The sequence below is a fragment of the Agrilus planipennis genome, unplaced genomic scaffold, assembly GCF_000699045.2.
Source record: "Agrilus planipennis isolate EAB-ADULT unplaced genomic scaffold, Apla_2.0 scaffold32, whole genome shotgun sequence".
Classification (NCBI taxonomy): Eukaryota; Metazoa; Arthropoda; class Insecta; order Coleoptera; family Buprestidae; genus Agrilus; species Agrilus planipennis.
This window is the reverse complement of record NW_020439506.1, coordinates 1,333,153-1,359,231: the sequence shown is the minus strand read 5'-3', so window position 1 is coordinate 1,359,231 and position 26,079 is coordinate 1,333,153. Positions and strand designations below refer to the sequence as shown.

The 26,079-nt window shown below is 36.0% G+C and overlaps 1 protein-coding gene across 3 annotated transcripts in view; it reads left to right on the top strand.

The window, feature by feature from the left end:
• LOC108733656 (protein bric-a-brac 1-like) overlaps positions 1–26,079 on the top strand; it is a 630,997-nt gene that overhangs the window by 141,175 nt on the left and 463,743 nt on the right. For 2 of the 3 annotated variants that reach the window (XM_025979189.1, XM_025979188.1), the window contains exons 4-5: positions 14,411–14,896; positions 18,311–18,693. In XM_025979189.1, coding sequence (XP_025834974.1) covers positions 14,411–14,896; positions 18,311–18,693 — 869 coding nt within the window. Of the gene's footprint in view, positions 1–2,498; positions 2,911–14,410; positions 14,897–18,310; positions 18,694–26,079 lie in introns of those variants that run through there. The other variant, XM_018464907.2, reaches the window with a different exon arrangement.

Here is a 26,079-nt window from a genome sequence, read left to right as displayed (position 1 = left end):
GACACCAAACCCAAGGGCAATAAAATTTATTGGACGAACCTCGTCATTTTTACCTACCTCCTACTTTACGGAAAACAACACTACAACACTATTTAGTGTTAAATGTGAATGACGTTAGGTAAAGATGGATGAGTCTTATGTAAATGACTTCGTCATTCTTTCCATGCTCACTTAAAAACTGACCCACAATTTTGGAGTAAATTAATATAGAATCTTCGTCGATATAATTTTTTTACTAAATAATCGAAAAACTTAGTTTCTTGCCTGAAGGTTGTATCTAGGGCTGCCGTCACCAAAATTGCCAACGCCGGATAAACACGGCAAAAAACCCGGACATTTGGGCGAAATATGGGTTTTCCCCGGACACCTCTGAAAAAAAATTTTTTGCAACAAAAATAAAAACATCGTCATAATTTTTTAATTTTTATTCAGTCTTTCTGAGGTAATATGGTAATAAAAATAATTAGAAACGCTCTTTTTTTGGCATTAATCAAATTATTATATGATACTACTAATAACTAACTAACTATAATACTTTATAGTTTTAAAATTAACTAGGTACTTGATGAAAATGTATTTATATTTTTTTTTGTTTTTAACACTTTTAACCAATTGAAACATGGTAATTCTTGTATCAATTTTTTTCCCCTTGAACCTCTTCCTCCCTATATCTTCCCCAATAAAATTAATCTTAAGACCTCATATATAGGATAATAGGAAACTATTTATTGTTTTATAGTTTGTGACAGTTCACGTAAAAAGTAGATAAAATATCTTTTTTTTTAGAAAGCCAAATTTTGAGAGCTTCTTGATGGGTTCCAGCGAAGTATCGCAACTTTTTTTCAAATAAATCAGTTTGTGACACACCGACAGCAAAATTGGCTTACTAGAGTTTACGCGAGACATAATGCAATACTGGGGTATACGTATATAGCATTTTAAGAAGAAGGGATTCACAGAAACTTTTACTTTTTTTTCTCAAATTGAGGCAATCCTCTAAAGATCTTTGATAGTTATTTTCGTGACAATTTCTGTAGTAATAGTCCTAAATGAAGGATATTACTGCACGAACGACTAAATTTTAGCAGAGATCTATAAACAGATGTGGATCCTTTCGCCCCCGTAGATCCGCCGACGATGCTGTCAATGTACAGATGAGTCGTGAACTGTGTGTTACTGCCTCTCATGAATACGATAAGGATGTTCTAATGGTTAACTTTTTTAATAATTAAATTTTTAGTACCAAATGCGGTGAAACTAATTCATACCACAACTTGACCACATGGTAGTGGCAATGTTGAATATGTTTTTTCAGTACGCCTTGTATTCCCCTTCGCAGTATTAGTAATAACTAAACTTCAGCAACCCTATTGCTAAATGCAGTAGGTACCTGTTTTACAATTCCCCGAACATTGGGTGGCCGCTTTTGAAACCAACGCTGCTGCAGAATTGATGGTGAAAAATTATTGGTAACGACTGCGACATACGTACATCAGATTAAGACTTGAAAGCAACCAACGAAAATACTTTTTTTCAATTTTTAGAAACGATTTCTAAATACTGAAATATTGTTTTAAATATGCGGTATTGATACCTACGAAAATGCAGCGAAATGGTAAGAATTAAATTATTCAAATGCTGTAGTAGTACCTACGCAAATTCTGTATAAAAAGTATATATATGTATATACGTACTTCTTCCAATTATGTGAAAATATATTTTTTGTTAAATGACTTCATGATTTCATCTGTAAAAAATGTGAGTGACCTTTATTTTAAGTTTTTAGAGGTTGAAGTTATTTTTGTGAAGTATTTCTGCAAAAATTTCAAAATATTTAGACACAAATAATCTTGCATGTATCTCACTGTTTATTCGTCAATAGAGTGCCTAGATATGTACGACCTACCTAACAGAAACAAAAACACGCTAACCTCGTTGCTAATAAAGGTGGAAACCCTGATAAGGGGTGGTGTAGTTAGCAAGTGCGTCTTCCCCGCCCTCTATCAATAATCAAACCATGGGAGGTGATTCATTCCCCTGTTAGTTCTGCGTTTAACCATTTTCTTGGATTATTATATTATATCAATTTTTTAATCATTAATTGTAAAAGTTGCATTTTATAATAGCAATATTCTAAAAATCGCACTGTTTATACGTACCGCGAATTTTGTGTATGTTGAACGTTATTGACACAATCCACCTAATTAATTAGCAAGCTTAATAATTCATTTCGCTATCTAGTCACTCACTCACCCGCCCGATGTCTTATTTTGCTGGCGTTGGGCGGGGAAGGGGAGAAAAAGAGCATTGTAACGCGAAGGCAGGTAAAATAACAAAAGCGAAACGCGAGACGACGACAATAATTAGCAATAGTTTTGATTGTCGCTCGGCGGTGGCCACGCGGTTCGGTGGGTGGATGGGTGGAGTGGGGCGGGCACCGAACGCTGGAGGGGCAAAGGCGTGCGCGGGAGGCAGGCTCGCTCAGCCCTCCCGATGCATCCGTCGTTAGTTTGCTTTCGTCTGTTGTCGTGTACGTGTTGTTTTGTCGCGAGGCTTCTGTGCCAGTTGTATTTGTTGGCGCCCGTTCGTTCATACGTCCACGTGGTGTGGTCTCCGCGTTTACTAACACACCTGGACACATTTTAATACTGTCGAATATAGTGAATCGTGTTTTGAATTGCATCGTTGCGCAGCGGTGTTTTAAGTGCGCTCGTTATAAGGACTCAGAACCCGAATAACTCCTCTCTCCTAAGGCTGCCGCTGCAGGCTGTAAAGGCAGAACTACCACCAACTACGTTGATGTGTTATAGTTGTACAATTGTGAACCACTGTTTGTGTGAACGTTTTTAAAACAACAGACTTCTTCAATGTGCTACATAAAGTCGGCTCGGTGGTTGGTTAATTCATAAGGTATTATTTAATTTGCTACTCGTTGCGTTTCTTATTGTTGTTAATTACGTTTTAAGAAATTTAGTTGGATGCTAAGGTTTAATTTACTTTTCAAGCTAGGGTTATATTTAAAAAGTTTTAAAAACGAATAAAAAGTTGCATCGTCTGCCTGAATACAAAAAGTTAATTGTAAAGGTGCAATGGGGAGGGGTGCAATTACGTCTGCCTCCATGTTTCCCCCACCTGCCGTTATTAAAAGAAAGGCTTATGATTCGCTGTCAGTGCAGTTCGCGTTTCTAAAATTGCTATTTATCCAGTAATGTACATACATATCTAGAACAAGTAAAAAAATGTAAACTCGTTTCTTTTTTATTGCTGAAGCTGCTGGTATTCCATACAATAATGTACCTACTCAAAATGTTTCTTTTTTTATAATATTTCAATACCTAAGTGCCGATTTGCCGAATGGGACCCGGATCAAATCATAAAAACTACTATACACGTATATCTATATATATATCTACATATACTACTTAAGAATCAAGCAAAGGGATGCAATTATTAAAGGGATGACATCATCCTTTAAAAAATATGACGTGGTGTTGGGGGGAATTTTTACATAAACCTTCAACCATTTGAAATTTTAAACATTTGAGGGGTGTTGCATATTGTTCAAAAAATTTTAAGGGATCAGTTAGTTTAGGATAGTTTTTAGAAAAGTAGATACACGTAATTGAACGAACACGTTCTATAAAACTATGCAATTCCGTTCGCGTGACAGAAAAAATGAACATCAAGAAATGTGTAATTAAATGTTGGGCGAAATTTTTGCCGTTCCTGTATAATAAAATACCTAATACAATTAATATAACCCAACTACCTATAAATGCACTTCTGCTTTCGAAGGTGAATGAATTGATGACTTAATGCGATAAAAATAGCTTGGTCAAAAGCAGTCTTGTTGAAAACATGTTTTTATACCCACTCTGAGTGAATAGACTTTTTTTTACCTACGGGTGTTTAATTTGTTTTTTAAAGTTGAAAGTTCAATATTGTCTGTAAGGATAACTTTTCAAATTACATAAGGCTATTAGATACCTAATTAAAAACAATTTTCGTTTGTTTCATATAATAAGACGATCATCAAATTATAAAAGAAATTTTAATAATCATCTTAACTAAATCCCTACCCAACGTTCATAGTTATTTTATATTGAATTAGTAGATAGTGATTCTATTAGAAAATCAGAAAAGTAAAGAAACCGATTAATTAGTTTTTATTTAGTCTTCAATCAGGTTACGTCAGAATATTTTTTTGCGTAACTATTTCTGTTTAAACCTATTGGTACATGTTCTACATGCGATTCTATTAAGTTACAATGTTAAAAACTTTTAATTACTATATTATAGCTAATACTTAGCAAGATACTACTATTTACATGTCTGAGAAGGTTTAACTCAATTTGGTTTGACCCTTTTTTTTGTTTACAAAAATATTGAACATTTTGATAATTTCTGAACAACTTGCATTGTTTTAGATGTTCTTCGTGTTAAAACGTACTGGGCCATTAGCAGCCCCTCTCTTTTTTCTGTATGTCTGTATATGCTCGTGTTTAAATTAAGCATCGTCACCACCTGGTTCTTGATGGGTAAAAACGCCACTCGGGATGTGAAACATAACAGATGTTGTTATTATTATATTTGACTTCTCCGTGGGTTAATGTCAATTCCAGAAAAAAATTCTTTACACAAAATAGACAAAGATCATCTAGTAATAATCATTGAAAAAAATATTGAAAGATTCAGTAACACAATGGATAGAGGTACCTACCTGGACTGTATTTTTGCTTATTTTAGAGAAATTTCATTATCTATGTGTACCCATGTGGGTATTTGTCTGTAAATGTTTGCTAGGAGATTAAGTAAATACCAAAATAATGGAAAAAAGTACGTCAATATGCATATCGCTCGTTTGAAATACTTACGGTTAGAGAAATAATAATCATAAAAGACATTTCGTATTGTCAGCGATCGTTTTAATAATGAATTCAGTTCAAAACGGTTTTTAATCTGAGTTATTTTAATCAAATTTGGCAAGGAATTGTTCAGTATCTCGAGAAACAAAAAGCAATAAAATTTCGACTTATAAATAACAGCATATCTTTTATATTGCTTTTGTTAGATATATCTATATGTAATGCCTACATATATAAAAGTACACAATATCATTGTTTTATATCTATCTACAACTCGCAATTTGTTATTATTCTTGCCATTCCGGGGTATTCGTATTTTGTTTTTCTATGCCTATTATAATCTCGGTAAGAAAGTATTTTGTGTAGGTATGTGTACAATTTAAAGAAAGAATGAATTTCTAATTGGAATTGGCGAAATCGGAAATGTAATTCAATCGTGTCATATTCCATAGATAAATACCTACGCAATTGCATTCACATTTCAAAACGGCATATCGGCAACAATGGAATATTATTCATTTTTTTTTTTATTCTCATCGTTTTCTATAGACGACAAATAAATCGGAATTTCTCAAGTAAGCTGCTTATTGTTAGTTTGTGATGCATTTTTATTTCGTTTGAAAAATATAAAATGTGGCATCCGGTACGTGTTGCATAAAAAATTAAATTTAAATTGAAACAGAACAAAAACTCATGGACAAATTTAAATTAATGTGCGCACAGTCTGTAAAGACGACCGTACGTTATACGTCCGTTTAGTGAAAAAATCCGGCTTGATGGACCATAAAAAATATACAGACGACTGTGTGCTACATGTCCATTTTTTAACCGTTTAATGTAAAAATTGAAATATCAGATCATATAAATTATTATAAGAATGTATCCAAAGGGATTTGAAATAAATATGTAAAGTCTGTAATAATAATACTTTTCCGTAGAACAAAAAAACTTGGATCTGATATTCCCATCAGTTACTAATAGTGGTGGGCGGACAGTCCCTTTGGAATCCGCCAGAGGGTAGGGCCGAAGACTCCTTTTTTAGGAATCGTGGTAATGGGTGGTTGTGGTTTGAATGAGAAAAATGAGACGAACGAAGTGGAGCTAGAAAAGAATGAAAGATTATCTGTTGAATATTACTGCCCCAGTATTTACCTAAGTGATCCAAGGATTTATAAAAAGATATGGACCAGGGCAGACGGACCGGGAATTGAATCGGTGTCCTCCCGAACGGTAAAAAATGCTCGAAATAAACCTCTAGGTTGTGCCGCTTAAAGCTATCCTAAACACAAAAATAGGCCTGAAGGGTGGGAAAGTGAACTAGAGAACCCCTTGGATGTTTCATTCCAACTACCAACTAGTAATACTGGTGGGCGGGCAATCCCTCTGGACTACGTCGGTGGAAGGCCGGAAGGTCCTCTTGATCCTTTTTTTTAGAAATGTGGGAATAGTTAGGTTGAGAAAGTTGAAACGGACGAAACGAATACAGAAAAGAATAACAGATTATCTGTGTGAAGAAAATCACAGGAAAAGGGATGAAAGTTTGTACACTTTAAAAGTAAACAGTGGAGAAATTTTAAATAAAGCGGTCCTGCAAAAGTACCTGAAGGGCAATATAAATCTATAATAGACTACCAATTGTTTGAAAGACACTGATATGAAGGAAGTATTTTTTGCGTATTTTGGTCTATTATAAAATGTTTCATCAATATATATTTTATACAATATGGATTTAATATAAAAATTTGTGAATAACAATAATTTCAAATGGATAATTTTGTATCTGTTAATTGTCCTTAAGTAAATTGATAACTAGGAAGCGTTTAGGTACTGTAGGTTTTTGAGGACGAAATATTTCTCTAGGTGCCTCCTACTTTAACCGTACGATTTCTTCAGATTTCATTACTTAGAACAGAGTATAGTACATACTGTAATCTTTTCAAGCTTGAGGGTGGTCTAAATAAACAAGATAAGCAAACTGTAGGTCTTATTTTCGTTTTATATGTACTTATATTAAAAATTACGTTCTTCGTTGAAGTTTGCTGCGCCAGTTGTCATTCTTCCGATAATTTTAATTACCTGACACATTTGTTTACACATTTCGACCAATAAACGTTCGGATTTCTCCGGATTTGAAAGACATCCGGGTGGGCTATATACAGTCCGGTGTTATAAAATAAATTTTCTTTTTATTTAAACTAGACTAACAAAATACAAATGAATTAATTTAATTACAAAGTTAAACCCTAAATCGGCAATTTCTTATGGAAAACTGTAACATTATCCGGGCGGTTGAGCTCTCGTAGAGCATTATCATCATCATTATCGATTGTCATCGATCATTATAGATCCTCCGTCCTTAACTTGTTTGGGCACACCACACCTTCACTATTTCTTATTCTAAGCTAATCTTCACATTTCCCTAAAACTAGAACATCCCACGTCCTTAACTATTTGCGAACACTAATCTAGGTCTACTTCTACTCCTCTTAACTCCTGTTTCTGCTTCAAATATGTCTTAAACTGGCCCTTTATCCATCTCGTCTATTTCCCATCAATGTCCATAATGACCTCTGTTCTATTCTTTTTAATACCTCCTTATTTCTAACCTCGATCGACGGTATCCTAATCATTTGCCTTTCAAACGCTTCTAACCTTTTCCTTGCCGCCACGCCCAACATCTATGCTTTGCACCCGCTCCAGACATAAACCTTTAACAATCTTCTTCGAATATACCATTCGCGTAACTTCTTTTTGTTGTGGGCGACTCGAATCTGCGCTATCCTTTATTTTATATCTCTATTGCTGCTTTCATTCTGAGTTATCTGTATGTCAGTCACTTCTTCTAATTTTTAGTCTGCTAACTTCATATTGGCCCTTTCCCTACTTTTTTCCCTTACATACCAGTATTTTTGTTTTACTTCTCTAGTAGGACATACCTTAAAAATATAATTTAAGCATAGCATTAGTTTGCGTTACAAGTTATTGACACATTGCAACGGCGATGGGAGCCTCCCTAAGATAACCATTTGAAGCTTCATCTTATGGTAAATAAGGACGACGAATAATATAGTAATATTAGTCCAATAAATGCATTGTACGGGTGCGAAACATGGACAGTGGGCGCGACGGAAAAGAAAAGGTTAGAAGCGTTCGAAATGTGGTGTTATAGGCGGATGATGAGGATATCGTGGGTAGAAAAGGTTAGAAATGAAGAGGTATTAGAAAGAATAGGAGAACAGAGGACTCTTTGGAAGTCAATAAAAAATAGGCGAAATAGGTTGGTAGGACACCTTCTTAGGCATGAAGGTCTAGTAAGAGACATTTTAGAGGCAGAAACAGGAGTTAGTAGGGGTAGAGGAGGTAGACCTACTCTTCGCAAATAGTTAAGGATGTGGGCTGTTCTAGTTTTAGGGAAATGCGTAGTTTAGCTCGGGATAGGAATGAGTGGAGGTACGTGTCCAACCAGTCTTAGGACTGACGACTTTATGATGATGATGAATTGCAACATCTTCTGATGGATTCAAACAATTAGAGTTTTGTTAGTTTAGAACAATTTTGAAAGAAGCAAGTAATATTTTCAGATAGATGTGGATGAAAAAAACATATTTCACGTCCGCCAAATTTTATAAGTTCTACTATGTTTGGTAAATGACATCTTTAGTGCGTTTTGTATCATAGTCAACGGATCAATTTTGCATTTTGTATTTCGAGTACTTTTTTCATATCAGAGCAATCTTTGTATTAGTTGCAATAGAGAATTATTCATATTTTGCTTCGTCTGTTTCAATTAGGTCTTCTAATAATAATATCAAACACATCGAGTTCAATAAACTATTGTCGAAAGTCGCATTCCGAAGAATAAGTAATAATCTATTTGGACAGGTATGAGTTTTTTCAATTTCAATTGTTTATTAATTTCCAAATCTTCTGTTTAGAATCAGTTTTATTACAAGTACGTACGTTTTTGGACTATTTTCATTAACATGGTAAATTTATGAGGTGACACATACTTTGATCACTTTTATTGGCTTTAAACCATTTCATCTCGCATCAGTTCTAGACAATAATTATTATTCAAGTGACTCAGAGCACACGCGGCTATTTTCGCGCCAAATTTTCTTGGCTGCGTGTACCTGCATAATAAATTATTAATACATTATGCACTTACTTTCGATACAACAAATATAAACTTTGTATATAAATTATTTGCGAAACTTTGTTAATCCGTAGCTTCATGCCAACATTGTTACCAAATGTATATGTCATTGAGTTTATGGTTTACTTCGTTTAGTTTCTGTAGCGATGTGACCTTCAGTTTGACCGGCGCAAAGTAGAAAAGTACAGCACTAAATCAGAAAAGAAAGGAGACAACTCTCGGCCAAACTCTTAACCGGTGAGGAGCGTATAATCCGTACAGTACTGCACGGAAAAATTGACCATTTTATACGCTACAATTGCATTGCTGAAATGTGCTGTCATTGGTACTAATTTTACTGAAAATATCAAGGAGATGTTTTTTTATATTTGAAGACATATTAAAGGCTTTAACGCTTGTTTTCAACTCGCACTACTATTCATGATTGAACAAAACTTTTGGCAGGTACTGTATGAAAAAGTATGTTTAATGAACAAGAGTCGAGAGTATAATGAGCTTTTTTCTCCCTATCTACGATTTTGCCAACACGCATCCAAGACATTGGAAGGGACACATCACTAGAGAAAGTAAATGAAGTATATAAAGTTTGTTTATTAATTTACTGTTAAAGGTTTTGCTATGCCACTAGTTGAGCCCGTCTAAATTTTGATACCGTTGTTGGTGGTGTATAATAGTCAGTATGGGTATCATAACTTCACCTAGGCCTAGACCATTCACACTTATAACACTTTACATATGTTAATCAAGAAAAAATTCCCATCATAACCTAATTTCATCTCATGCTTTCGTTGCCGGTCGTCTAACCACAGCCACTACCACCACATCGGATCTATGACCTTAAGATGTACTATCGAGATTTATTAGACACGGCTAACACGTTAAAAGATTGATGACTTTTAATTAAAAAATCCGATTAAATAACGACATAGTGTATATTGCAGGCAGATGTATTGACACAATTCCATCCTTTAATTGGACGGTTTGATATTCGGCTGATTCCAAAAAGGGCTGATAATTTAGGAAATAGTTGTAGCAATTTACATTCAAAACAAAACGATGTACTATGATCACTACTACAAATGGGCGCACCAAGAAAACGTAGATAATGAGCGTATATAAAGATTAGACGAAGTGACTGATTTTAGGTATCTAGGAAGTCAGGACGGAAGGAATAGTAAGGATATAAAGCAGAGGATAGCGCAAGGTCGAATTGCCTTCAGTAAAAAGAAGTTACTGCTATGCTCGCGAACGATGAATTTATAAATTCGAAAAAGGATGTTAAAGATGTATGTTTGGAGCGCGGTGCTGTACGGGTGCGAAACATGGACGGAAAAGAAAAGGTTGGAAACGTTCCAAATGTGGTGTTACTGGGGAATGCTGAGGATACCGTGGATATGAGAACAGAGGACTCTATGGAAGTCAATAAAAAATAGGCGAGACAGATTCATAGGGCACCTTCTTAGGCATGAAAGTCTAATCAGACACATATTAGAGGCAGAAACAGGAGTTAAGAGGAATAGAGTTAGACCTAGATTAGATTACTGTTTGGAAATTCTTAAGGATATGCGTACGCGTACGTGTCTAACCAGTCTTAGGACTGACGACCTTATGATGATGATCAAGTGAGTGTTTTGTCCGAATAGGTTGAATTGAGCGTAGGTAATTTATTGTAACATGTCCCATGATCGCATTTCAAATAACCTTCCCATCTGTTTTAATTAATGATATTGCTTGGTAGGTTAGCGGCAGACATTTCACGAACAAATCGAATGAATAAAATATGAGTTTCGGCTGTCCGAGTGTTCTTCAATTTTTGTTCGTTTTACGTTTTGTTTCGATGGCGATGGCGATGGCGTGAGTCCAATATTATTTGATGATATTCAAGAATAGATGATGCTTATCATCTTTTTCTTTCTTGTCGAAAGAAAGGGGTGCAGCAGCTTCATGGGTGCAAGTACCAATTACATCGGCGAGTTTTTGTTGCTCGCCGTGATTTTAAATGGATTAAAGTCACGCTTTTGATGTGGGTTTATTATAGGAAAGAAAGGAAGAACTAATTCCCATTATTTTTATACGTATTTTAATCCTTTGTCATACTTATTATACCTGTCCTAAAGGTCTTTTTTATCTTATTGAATGTGTCTGTTGTGTGAGAAGATTTCGGAATATTTTTTTGAATACTAATGAATTTGGTACACTTGGCTTATAAATGTGTAATAGTTAGGAACTGGTGGTTATTGCAAATAAAATAAATCAAATAATCAAATTAGAGAAGTGTAAATTTTGTTGAGTAAATAAAGATATTTCTTCAGAAATAAAAAGTTATAATGTTCACGCATATGTAGTACTTACGTATTTTCTCTGTAAAGAATGTTTAAACTGAAATATATTTAAAGTAAGGCAAGCACAAAATTTTGTAAAAGATTATGTCGCTTTTTGATGTTTGCATCCAATAAAATATCTCTCTGTTCGGTTAGTGTATATTAAAAAATTTTGCAATAAAATTAATAATAAATCAGCTAACTTTAAAACCCATTTTTTGCCGTAAAATAAAGAAAAATTATATTATTTGCAAAATATGGATGATTTCATAGATACCTTTTTGGTATGTAGACAATCCTGCCTGATAGCAAAACAGCATTGTAAGAAAATTTTTTAATACCTCTAAACTAAACTGATACAAATGATTTTTACAAATTATCCAAAACATTTCATCGTGTTTCATATAGAGCACATTGCAGTAACAACTTAATTTTTTTAAGTTCTTATCTCAGTGCATAATTAAACTCCTTTGACGTTAGCATGGCAAAATTAGCAGGCAAATATATAAAGCATCGGATAGCTAACCCTGTAAGCCAAAACGTAGCCGCGACCCGGAAAGCCTAAAAACTACCAGTTTGCATGATAACTTCAAATGAAGTTAAAATTTCTCTTAATATTTCTTGATATTGAGTGAGACTATAATATTCATTCTAAATCGGGCTTGAAGAAAGCATGCAAACTGGTTTTTGAGTTTCCCAAGTCGACTAATTTTTCAATTTTTTTCTGATAATTTGCAAAATATTCACAGCTAGTTTTAGACCTGATTGAGAGTCTCTACTATAATCTTCTTCGATGTAGGTATTGTCGAGCCTTAAAGATAGAAAAATGACACTATTTTAAAATAACTAGTTCCAACTTTCTTCTTAGTAGGCTACATCGTCAGCGGTTAAGTCCTTCGGGACTTTCCCCGTCTTGTAAATGTGACTAACTAGCTTAAACATACTATCTCTATCCTCTTGTCCTGCATGTTTTAGAATTTCCGCCTGTATCCCATCTACTTATAGATGTTTAAGTTTTTTTTTAATGCTACATCGAACAGCGGTTAAGTAGCGGCTAATTATTTGTGAGCTGTCTACAATTTTCCTAACTGCATTTACAATTTTTGTAAACTGATTTTCGGGTTTCCCGGGTCAGGATTAATTTTTGGCTTATACACTTAATGTACGGATAATTTGCAGCTAATTATCCGATGTTCTATATTTTGGCTTGCCAGTTTTACCATGCCAACTGTTTAGAGGTGTAAATGTTAGTTCACGTTCTTTGGGGTTGTAACTTATGTATACTTTAATTCTTTCGGAATATTTTCTGCATTGCCAGGAAGGCTAGTGAATGCACTAGCATCAGATAAATTAGTTTATTGAGGTAACGGTACAGAATTAATTCTGGAAGGATCCTTTATGATCCCCAATAATAGTTGTCAATTTTAATATGGGGTGTTTATTTTATGGGTTTTACGGTTAGATGTGCCGTTTGTTACTTATTGATGTTTTTGATTTTCGTAGGTTATAAACAACCCTCTCGGAAATATTTTGAGTTTTGGCAGTCCCGCCTTGTAAGAGTCCACTGAATAATTTAAAAAGGGTTAATAATCAATGGCGACATTTGCCACATCCTGGTTGTCATTTTCTAGTTTTAAGTTTTAGGTATAAGAAGGGAGACACAGAGCACGAAAGCAGCGGCATGGCCTAGAGGCTTAGACCATTGCTTAGCATTCGGGAGGACGCCGATTCGATTTCAGGTCCAAGTTTTTCTGTGGTTTCCTTGGATCACTTAGGCAAATGCTGGGGTAGTGATATTCCACAGATAATTTTTCATTCTCTAATCAACTTCGCTGCAATTGTTCCAGTAAATATACCTTCCACCCTAACTTAAACATCACTCCCTACTAATTCGAAGTGGTCTGTACTCTGTCGAAACTGTCAGACGCGGATCGCGATTTCGATCTTTTTGGATCTCATCAGCGCGTCGCAGGCAGCTCCGACAGAACACAGACCAATCTTTACCTGCTGTCTTAACAGCGCGTTTTAGAAAATATTGTACTACAGATGGCGCTCACCACGTCATTTGTGGTATTTTCTAAAACTCCCTACTAATTTAACGCGTGTACTATAGTAAGTTCTCTAATATCTGCCAGACAACTTTACACCAACTTCAAATGGTCACAATTAAGTTGCTTCTGTCGTGTGTTTTATGAAACATGATGAAATGTTTGTACAAAATACATAATTTTGAAGAAAATCGTGGATCAATCTAATTTATCGCGTTATTAAAAAAGTGATTATATTGTACTTTTTTCTTGCAATGCTATTTCATAATCAAGCAGAAAAATATAGAAAATAGGTATATTTTTTGTTTTTGGAGAGGAAATTGATTCTCGTCCTTTCCGTCATATACGAGAGGGTGTTGAGTACAACCAGATATAGAAAAATTCTAGAAACAGGTATGAAAGAGTTAACAATGACCCAGGTATTAGTGACAGAAAAATCTCAGTTATACTACCAGGAATTATTGAATTTATCACGTACATTTTGTCTGTATGACAATGAAATTATTCACAAATATTATAAAACCAAATAATAAAGGAAAGGAATTTATAACTTAAAATGTTTGAAGTTGAACTGAACAAAGAAATTTGAAATGTAAATAAAGTAATTAACAAGACTAAATCTAACTAAATGGAAAAGTTTTTGAATTAAAATAATTGTAAAAAATATAGACAATTATTAGCACTAAACACTGAGAAAGATACAATTTTTAAATCGGTATTATTCTGCATGTCAATCACTTCCATTTTAAAAAGTCTTCCAGAACTGTATCCACGTCGATATTAAATGGCGAGGAAAACATTTTCGATTCAAAGTCGATAAAATAAATTCAATTTTAGAAATGCTTGACGGGCCGCAGAAATATGTTTAAAGGACCTCAAGCGGCCCGCGGGCCGCGTGTTGTTCATCCCTGGTTTATACGATTAGTAATGTGTAAGGCATATCCTGTCACAATTACAAAATGTACCCGTTAATGCGGGTCACAGGCCACAAAGTCTAAAACGTAGGTTTCTTGATTTCAGGTGACCGTCAATCATCACCTTCGCCACCACCGTCATCGTGGTCAGCATCGTCGCGTCGTGATCAGCACACTCTTCCGCCGTCGACTACGATGCAGCACAATTCCGGGTCACCGCAGCAGTTCTGTCTGCGCTGGAACAATTACCAGACGAATTTGACGAACGTGTTCGATCAGCTGTTGCAAAGCGAGTCGTTCGTCGACGTGACGCTCGCATGCGACGGTCACTCGGTCAAGGCGCATAAAATGGTGCTGTCGGCCTGCAGCCCCTACTTTCAGTCGCTTTTCTTCGAAAATCCCTGTCAGCATCCCATCGTCATAATGCGCGACATCAAATGGCCCGAACTCAAAGCGGCCGTCGAATTTATGTACAAGGGCGAAATTAACGTGTCCCAGGAGCAGATCGGGCCGCTTCTCAAAGTTGCCGAGTCCCTCAAAATACGAGGCCTGGCCGACGTTAACGGAGAACAGGACGTTGTCAGTCCACCTGGTAAGTGAACATTCTTTTTCCTTCTCAACTACCGATCAAATACCAATAATATTAAAGCTGGGGTTAAAAAATTGATAACACTTAGGGCCATCCATAAATTACGTCACACGTCAAGGGGGTGGGAGGGGGTTGACGAAGTGTGATATTGTGTGACAAGGGGATCCTAAATTTCATATTTGAAAATTTTTAAAATCTATGTGTTAAAACACGAACTTTGTAATATTAACAAAAAAATTGATAGTAGATGTAAAAATTACAAAATATGTGACGTCACACTAGGAGGGGGAGTCTTACAAATGTGACCAGCTGTGACAAGGACGGGGGAGGGGTCAAAAAATCATGAAATTCGTGTGACGTAATTTATGGATGACTCCTTACTGTTTGAATTTAATGTCAATATTTGTTTTTAATCGTTAGTGATAGATTTGCTTATCATTATTCAACCTATTTTATTTTATTGTATTGGAAATTTCCATAATTTCAAATGCATACAAGGTACTCAAATATCTGTTGAATGTTCTTTTGCAAAAGATAATAGTCTGATTTGGTCCCAATGGTCAGGTTCTGCAAAGGTTTTCGACGCCAACCACCTTTGTGAATTTTTATATCGATGCTCTTTAATTGTATGCAGGTTACATAAATTTCATAGCTCGAGGCAGAGTCATACCTTGTTGGGGTTTTCCTCATGTTGGCTTCTAGTTCGTGTTTCTTTTGTGGCATTCCAGGTATTGGTGATGACACCAGAACAATGTTTGATTTTGTCACATAGTTTAGCGTTACTTACGTTTTGTCTTTCTTGCGTTTTTAATTCATATTTTCTTTGTTTCGTCTGTAGTTGTATTCCGTTATTTCATACTTAATAATTCATTTGTAAATAAAGTCTGTATCTATAGTGTTTTATATCGAGTTTCAATCGCTCCTTTAAAACTAACATTTCGAGAAAATGCTGCTCCGTATTTCACAGCAAACACTTACCGATTTGAGAATGACTTCTGAAAAATTTTGCATACTACTATACTTTACTTGTACTCTTTGACCATAATGGAAAGCTTCCTAGTGCGACAGCTCAATTAGGGGTTGTGTGTGATATTTTTTTAGAAACCCTAATATGATATGATACTCCTGGGGGATACTGGAAAGTTTTACCCTGCGTAACCTAACATAACACAAACGAACGTATGTTGGATAAGGCTCAAAATACTGTATTTGTTGCTAAAATGGATCGAATATACTTGGGATGTCCCCAATACATTATCTATGAGATTGGACGTATCTTCTTTCTTGTTTCCATTTGGGACTGTAGTTATTTGCTGTGTTTTGAACACACCCTTGCTAAGTTAGGAAACGTTTGATGAGGAGTACAGAGAAAGTGAAAAGGGACAATCGAATAATAGTAAGCGGTGCAGCGGTTAGACGTTGCTTAGATACGCATAAGATCAGAGTTGGCATTATAACTGCCTGGTTGGAATTATATCTTTTAAGGTAGTTGTTCCATGAAAACCGTTTTGTTAGGATTCTTTTGAAATTTTGACAGAATATTATTTAAGTTATTCTTCACCTATATGTGCAGACTGAAATTATTGGACAATATAGTTTGTGATATTTAATTTCAAAGTTCGCGTTTTTGCGGCTCTTATACATTGTACTATACAGGATACCGGCGAGGCTAACTAGAAATACAATGTTAACTTGGAATCCCTTCTTACAAATGTTTTAAAAAACTACAGAAAAGTTAAACAATGTCTAATAACTTCTTTGAAAAAAGTTTGATTAATTATTAAAACACAGTTTCTGAGATATTAATTAATAAATAACGAACAATTTATCGCACTCAAGTAGTTGAAGGGATACACGAATGAAGAGCGGTACGGGATTGCCTGGGAATAGTGCAGTAACAGCAAAAAGTTTTAGGCTTAGGTATCACGGGTACTAACTTCCTTAACAAACGTCTTGATTTCCTAAATTCTGGAGAATGTCCGGTGCTGGTAACATTCTTAAATACCCCTTGTCTGCACCTCTTTCTGTTAAACATCAATTGGTGTAATGTTACTCCTTTTTCTTTAACAGTGCCCGCTGCAATTCCCCCTGACATCTCTTTTCAGTGTTGACGATATTCCCTCTAACGTTTGTCGTGAGTAAAAAAGGGCGTTCTGTTCGTAATCGCCCTAATCTAGTTAGCAAGTTGAAAGAAGAAAGTAAAAGGGACAATTTTATAGCGGTCTGTCCCAACTATATCAACTTCTCTATGGACTGGGAGTGGCATATCACTCGAAAAGTGAAATCGAATCCAATTGTGAAGATTAGCATGCCCTACTCCTGGATGAATTTTATTTCCGAACATTTGCTTATGGTATTTTAAGTTGTTTCTAAATCAAATTAATTTTTTAATTGTACATTCTTCTAAAGCAGGTTGCGGTTTGTGAAGCAGCTCATTTTTCGATTTGTAAAACCCAGTATTGTAGGAGTATTAAATTAAACTGTAGAATTTTAATCAGCTTTCTAACGACCATTGTAAATTCTAAAGTTACATCTCGTATTATAGTTTGTTTCCGATCAGAGTCGTGTTGTATCTTTATTTTACAATCTTTCGGTGTATCAAGTTACACCCGCATTATTATGGCTAGTCGATTCCTCCAATCATTTTTCTCTACATAAATTTTACTGCTGATTGTAAATCGTACAATCTCATTTCCTCTCTCCCCAACCTCAACTTGACTCGGCTTGTTAAATTCTTTTTAAATGTTACGATATGATCTGGTTTTTAATGTGAGTTGACACAGATTAATAATCTATCCAATGACCATGCAAAAAAGTGTTAATGAAACAAATCCTTATGTATTTTTACGAATATTTAAATGCTAATGAGTGTCGTAACCAGCTGGAGGTACCAGTCTTTTCAGGACCGGATTTGTAGGTGTGGGGCTCCTGGGGCGTTATTATCCAGACCTCAGATAAATCAAAACGCATGCAAATTAAACGTTTTTTACTTTAATAAAGTGTTAGATTTTGTTATGATAACGACAAAAAGACAACATTAATTACATTAAGATATTTAAATGCCACCTACAGTTATGGCGAAAACAGACGGACTGCTTGGTTGTTTTAAATCAAAAGTCGTTTAGCCCTTATGGTTTCGGAAGAATGCAATCAGATGCCTCTGTCGTGTACAGTTGGCAGTCGCCACTGATATTGGCGTCCATTTTGTGGCACGGACCTTTTCACACGTGTAGCAATAAGTAGACTTTCCTCATCTCAGTCCATATTGTTTTTCCATCTGATGTAAAACTACTCCGGACCGCAACAATGTGACTAGTACAAACAGCTAGTGGCATCTTTCCGTGGCGCGACCAAATAGTGTCTGTTTTCGCCCCTTATACTTATCATACAGACTATCCACTGCCTACTTTGTTACAGGTGAAATACTGGGAAAAGCAAAGACATCGACGGCTAGCGGTCTTGAATGGGAAGCCCGTCAGGACGGCAGCGTCGATACGGGGGCGCCTCGCGTTAAGAAACGACGCCGTCCTTCGGGCGAGCGTTCCAGTCTCAGTAGTCCGGCGGAGAGCGCAGGCGCGGCAGATGTGCCTGAAGCTCCCCCGTCTGTCGAAATGAGCCCTGCACCCCCCGTCACGCCACTGTCGTCCACTACGGCCCCACCCGAGCCGCTACCCCTCACGCTACCGCTGACGTCACAACAACCCATTACCCAAGGACACAATGTTCCTCCAAATGCTGCCGCATCAGACGATATGGAGATAAAACCGGGAATCGCGGAAATGATACGGGAGGAAGAAAGGGTGAGTGTCTGTTTATTAGTCCCTTTTTTGCGCCAACATTTATACGTATGATTTAATTTTAATGTGCTCATTTTTGTTGGTCGCAAGACGCTAAGAAATATACCAGATGCTTCTCTCCAAAAGAAATAATAACGATAATAATAAAATGCAGATGGGGGCAGATGCAGTTCCTCGGGCCTCGGTCCTATTATTCTTGTAGCAAACTGACTGGCAGCTTGCAAACAATCGATGTTTATTTGAATAAGAAAGATGGGCCCGTGTCGCATTTTAACTCTGGCGTGGATATATTTTTTTTGTCGACGGCAGACAATGTTATTTATTTATAAAGATTTACCGTGGACAATTCATATACCATAAAATGTCTTTAATAATGGTGACTTCAAAAGAAGTAAGTTTTATTTTCGTTTGCTTTTAACGATAGGACGCACAAAAAAGTCGATAGATTTTAAAATCATTAATATAAAGTAAAAACAAAAATACATACGTACGCCTGTCCGAGGCCGGCCCTGGGCGTGAATTGGCAACGTATAGATAAATTGCGATAACAAGTAATAAAGCAAATATTAACAGTTCACTACTCATTAGAGGCCCATTGCGCTAAGAATTAATTAAATAACTACTTTGTTCATCTTTAATAGTATGCAGTACCACATGGTATTAAGAACGCAAAAGAAATACTCTTACAAAACGAGTACTGCAGCTGGTGGAATGTCACGTTGCAATGTCATATTTTCCTGTGTGATTCTAGCAGGGCCGCACTGGCTATGATTGAAAAAATATATTCCAAATTATGCATTTTTGATGAGGAGGCGCAAAAACTAAAAGAAATGTAGAATTTCTCATTTCGATGGTCATTTGCCTTACTTGTATACATAAAACAGTTTTTTCCCTTCTGTATACCTTAACCAATATCAAAGACTTCTAGTTATTGGGGTAGGAGGGGGACAATTTACATGAGTATAATTGTGTGTTTGTTATATTTGACAACTTGGCCATAGGCTAATAAACCTCGAAGTCTCGGGAACGTAGTATCGATTGAAGATACTAGTCACAGTTGCGCCATGAAACGTCTGGACTTAATCGTTCTGTTCGAATATGAATCGTAATTCTATTGTTTTTAATGACATTTTTTAATATTAAGAGTAGTTAATATGAATTATTAATGTCAATGTTCATTTTTAATTTTCCGTCTACTACAAACTATCTGAGGTTAATGATAGAAAATTTTTGTTGCTGTCGTCACACCCTCGCCGTGAATCGAACCCGGGGACCTTTGGCTTTACGCACCAATGCTCTAACCACTAAGCTACGAGAGGTGACAACAAATATGGTGTTTCATATGTTTAGTATATATAATTACATTAGTCAAAAATCAACGAATCTGTAACCTTGTAGACTCGGTTTGTCGTGGTTGCTGTTATTATCTCTGTAGCTTAGTGGTAAGAACATTGGTTCGTAAAGCCAAATTTCTCGGGTTGTTCGATTCCCGACGAGGGTGTGACACCAACAACAAAAATTTTCTTTCATTAACCTAAGGTAGTTTGTAGTGGATGGAAAATTGAGAATGAATTTTCACATTAATATTTCTATTGTTTTTAGTTTTGATTCAGCGCCTCGCTTTTATAAATATGTATCCGATACTATATGTATAGTCAGTGTAGTGCGTAATTTACTTTTATTGGTATACATATATTTGTGTATATGTATATTTGAACGATCCTACCAAACTTGTCCGGACTTGGACCGGTAGCAACGAAATTGCTCCCCCACAGCGAATTGTGACACCAGATGTTAATTATTCGGGTGAACACGTACCAACCACAGGCGCACTTTTCTTTCAGGCAGATTTGGAAGTGTTGGATTCGTTATGTCGATAGGCCTTCACGCTCAACATGAACCGTTTTAATACATGGTTTATTTTGAATTACAATAAAAGATACAGTAATAATAATAATGTTAAAGCGTAGGCTTGATTGTTTGTTTATTCATCTCTCAGATAGCCATGCACGAGACAGTCTATGATTACACTTTTTGTTAAAGATTGTAAAAAACAACAAAAGATGCGTGAAATAGAAAATACTACAAATGGCGCGGTAAACGCCATCTGTAGTACGATGCTACATTTTAGGATTATGTATGCTCCAACAAGGTCCATTTTAAATATATGGATATCTACTTGCTGAAAACGGATCCCGGCGTAGCCAACCTCAACGTGATAGGCACGTTAGCTTACTCGAATAAAATAATTCGAAGAGGTCTGTATTCTGTCGAAACTGCCAGACTCGGGTCGCGATTTCGATCTTTTTGGATCTCATCAGCGCGTCGCAGGCAGTTCCGACAGAACACAGACCAACTTTTACCTGCTATCTTAACAGCGCGATTTAGAAAATACTACAAATGCCACACTAAACGCCATCTGTAGCACGATGCTACATTTTATTTTATTTGATGCGTGAAATGCCGTAGAAACGATAGATTTAAACTTAAAAGACCTAGTTTTTTTTTCAAATTTCTTCCAACACCATATAATCGATTTGTGTGATCATGAAGATACAAAAAAGCATTTAGTAGTAGTAGTACTTTGCAACCAGCAGACTATTAAAAGTCTAATTAAAAATTAAAATTTTTTTAGACCTACTGTCATTGTATTTGTTTAGTTGGAACCTTTAATTAAATATGAGCGATTTTAACGTGTTCCAGTTGGACGTAAACAATTACAAAAAAATGGGTTGATCTAACTAAATATCTATATTCGGGTGTATAGTACACATTGGTTCATTAAATTTGGACGGGTTACGCCCAGTGTAATAATAATAATATAGAGAAATATAAGAGAGCTACCTATATAGGTATACTGTGCCTACGTGTGCAATAGCACGTATGATTTAATTTTAATGTGCTCATTTTTGTTGGTCGCAAGACGCTAAGAAATATACCAGATGCTTCTCTCCAAAAGAAATAATAACGATAATAATAAAATGCAGATGGGGGCAGATGCAGTTCCTCGGGCCTCGGTCCTATTATTCTTGTAGCAAACTGACTGGCAGCTTGCAAACAATCGATGTTTATTTGAATAAGAAAGATGGGCCCGTGTCGCATTTTAACTCTGGCGTGGATATATTTTTTTTGTCGACGGCAGACAATGTTATTTATTTATAAAGATTTACCGTGGACAATTCATATACCATAAAATGTCTTTAATAATGGTGACTTCAAAAGAAGTAAGTTTTATTTTCGTTTGCTTTTAACGATAGGACGCACAAAAAAGTCGATAGATTTTAAAATCATTAATATAAAGTAAAAACAAAAATACATACGTACGCCTGTCCGAGGCCGGCCCTGGGCGTGAATTGGCAACGTATAGATAAATTGCGATAACAAGTAATAAAGCAAATATTAACAGTTCACTACTCATTAGAGGCCCATTGCGCTAAGAATTAATTAAATAACTACTTTGTTCATCTTTAATAGTATGCAGTACCACATGGTATTAAGAACGCAAAAGAAATACTCTTACAAAACGAGTACTGCAGCTGGTGGAATGTCACGTTGCAATGTCATATTTTCCTGTGTGATTCTAGCAGGGCCGCACTGGCTATGATTGAAAAAATATATTCCAAATTATGCATTTTTGATGAGGAGGCGCAAAAACTAAAAGAAATGTAGAATTTCTCATTTCGATGGTCATTTGCCTTACTTGTATACATAAAACAGTTTTTTCCCTTCTGTATACCTTAACCAATATCAAAGACTTCTAGTTATTGGGGTAGGAGGGGGACAATTTACATGAGTATAATTGTGTGTTTGTTATATTTGACAACTTGGCCATAGGCTAATAAACCTCGAAGTCTCGGGAACGTAGTATCGATTGAAGATACTAGTCACAGTTGCGCCATGAAACGTCTGGACTTAATCGTTCTGTTCGAATATGAATCGTAATTCTATTGTTTTTAATGACATTTTTTAATATTAAGNGTGAGGACGGAAGGAGTAGTAGGGATATAAAGCAGAGGATAGCGCAGGGTCGAGTTGCCTTTAATAAAAAGAAGTCACTTCTATGCTCGCGAACGGTTAATTTAGAAATTCGAAAAAGGTTTTATAAAGGTGTATGTTTGGAGCACGGCGTTGTACGGGTGCGAAACATGGACGGTGGGCGCAGCGGAAAAGAAAAGGCTTGAAGCGTTCGAAATGTGATGTTACAGGCGAATGATGAGGATACCGGTGATAGAGAAGGTTAGATATGAAGAGGTATTAGAAAGAATAGGAGAACAGAGGACTCTATAGAAGTCAATAAGAAATAGGCGAGATAGGATAGTAGGACACCTTCTCAAGCATGATGGTCTAGTCAGAGACACATTAGAGGCAGAAACGGAAGTTAGGAGGGGTAGAGGTAGACCTAGATTAGATTGCTGTTATGTAGTTAAGTTATATAGTTAAGGATAAGGGTTCTTCTAGTTTTAGGGAAGATTAGCTCAGGATAAGAAAGAGTAGAGGTGCTTGTTCAACCAGTCATAGAACTGACGACTTTAAGATGATGAAATAATATAAATAATCCCCTTTATTAGAGTGTAAGGCGTTGTGTTTGAGTTATAAGTATCTAAATGGATTTGTATTTATAGTAGGGACACGACCAAAATTGGCAAAGTCCTTTATAAATTATCTGAGAGAATGGATGTATCTTCTTTCTTGTTTCCACTTGGGACTGTAGTCTGCTTTTTGAACATGCCCTTGTTAAGTTAGGAAATGCTTCATGAGTAGTACAAAGTGAGAAAAGTTAACTGAATAATAGTTAGTGGTGCAGCGATTAGAGATTGTTACATTTCTGAGATTCTCATATATTTTTTCAATTGATCAGGAGTTATTCCTGACCAATGTCAACATTCTTTCAAGCGTGGATGTCAAAAAAGTTTCTATCGGGCAGTCTGCCAATTTTTTATTCTACGTTGTTTTTATGTTTTAAACGTCAATAAATAACGATAGACATTTACTGTGAAGTATTTTTTAAACGTATTCTGATGAACTGAAGTTCTAGTTCCAGCAATAATATATGAGTAATATTTTTTTTTCTTGTAAATGTACCTCATTAGTGATTGTGATGTGTGCGTGTTTGTTGTTTGCCGAAACAAGAGCAGAACAACATTATAGGTAACAACAAAAAACAGTCGCGCGACGTGCTAAATCTGCTATTTAATGCGCTTAAAATCGTTCAATGTGAAATCGCGTTAAAACGATCGCGACCATGCGCCTATGATAATAAGTGGCGGCGCCTGTGTCGACACACCGCGCGGAAAGGTAATCCAGTGTGCGGTGAAATCACGGCACACCGCCGCGTCGGCAGCGGTACGCCGAGGTCTGCCACGACCTGCGACCGCAACGCGCGCTTCCGATTGATTTTTCAATATTCTTCACACCTTTAAATTCTTAACTTACGATTAAAGATGTGTATCAGGAATGCAGATTATTAGATCAATCGCCGAATATAAAATATGATAAATATATATATAATAAAAGGAAAAGAATTAAGATTAAAGAGGGCTTACATCAAACTCGGGATCCACAGGAAGGATGATTTTAATCACAAACGCTTAATTGGCGATATTTAGTGCAGGGGTTTCCAATTTGTTTTTGCTACGGAATCCTTTCTTGATTCACCTTTTTTTTACGATACCCCATCTCGACAAAAAAGTAAACTCATCATCCTAAGGTCGTCAGTCTTAAGGCTGGTTGGTTACGCGCCTGCACTCTTTCCCAAACTGAGCTAATCTTCGCATTTCCCTAAAACTAATGTAATCTAGGTCTACCTTTACCCCTCCTAATTCCCGTTTCTACCTCTAATATGTCTGACGAGAAGGTGTCCTACCAACCTATATTCTTTATCGACTTCCATAGAGTCCTCTGTTCTCCTATTCTCTCTAATACCTCTTCATTTCTAACCTTCTCTATTCACGGTATCCTCATTATTCGCCTGTAGCACCTTATTTCGAGCGCTTCTAACTTTTTCTTTTCTGCCGCGTTCACCGTCCATGTTTCATGCCCGTACAACGCCGCGCTCCAAACATACAGCTTTAACAATGTTTTCGAATTTCATTTTTAATTATAATAGCGTTACAATTTGATTCAATGTGTGACAATTGAATTCGAATATCCAGAGTGGTATCGAGTGTAGTTCTGAATTTGTTTTTAGTGTAAGCATAAGTCATCTGTATGTCAATATAAATCGAAACAATAACCATGATAACCTTCTCAACGACTCAAGTTCGATCCAAAGGTTATTTAAATTTGAATCAGTTGATTCGAATTTTAGTTTCAAAGAGGATTAATTCTTAATATCGATCAAGTTTTCATACTCTGACATTTGCGAATGGATTCTGTACTCACTATTATTGGCTATCTTGTGACTCCTCTGGAAAATATTCTTTCAAGGATTTTTGAGGTTTAATAGATATTCATTTATTATTTTACCAACATTTGAGGTTACAAATTTGTTTTTTTATTCTTGGAGAAGATATTTTTGTTCATCACTGTAAGGACCTACTGATAACGTTGAGAGTTTATCGAATATATCGGCCGAATAAGTCAATTTCATTGTCCACTTCTCGTCCTGCAACAGTGCGACACGACTGACGGACCTAAAATTTGGTTGTTACTAAAGACTTCTCTTGGAAAACAATGGCTACATTTAAAAATTGCCGTAAATGTTTAAATAAATAAATGAGTCAGACTGCTTTGCGAGATCAGACAAAGTCTATATTACGCATATAAAAATAATAATAAATAAACAAACAAAATAACTCAGGAAATAGGAACGAACCGATAACCAATTGGATCCGATTTATTACATATGAACTTAAGTCCGAATGTCATATCCTCTCATCTGGTATTTGTCTTTCACAAAAATAGCTGTCCTTGTTGGATATATGCATGTTTCTATTATAAAATGAATCGTTAGTGTTTGACCTTTCATTACTAGGTGGTCATCAAAAATATGCTGTTACGATTAAATGCAGAATAATAGTTGCTCATAGAATTTTGTATATTTTGACTAGAACAAGAAACGTCGTACCTCGCAGAACGCCAGGGTTCCGCGGAACACCATTTGACAACCGCTGATTTAGAGCAAGTACACTTGAACTTGGACATAGCGTCAGTCACCCAAAGGCCTGGCGATATTGTAACGTGATAACGGATTATCTTTTTTAACGGAAGTTTGCGCGATACTAATTAACAATACAAAGTGACTATGCACCCACTGTGCAATGGTAATGTCAATAATGGCATTTGGAGATTGGCAACTATTCATTTTGTCTAGCGGGGATCCGACGGCCGATAGAACCGGCAATAATAAGACCGTTTCAAGGATTTGTAGCAATAAAAATATGACGTTAT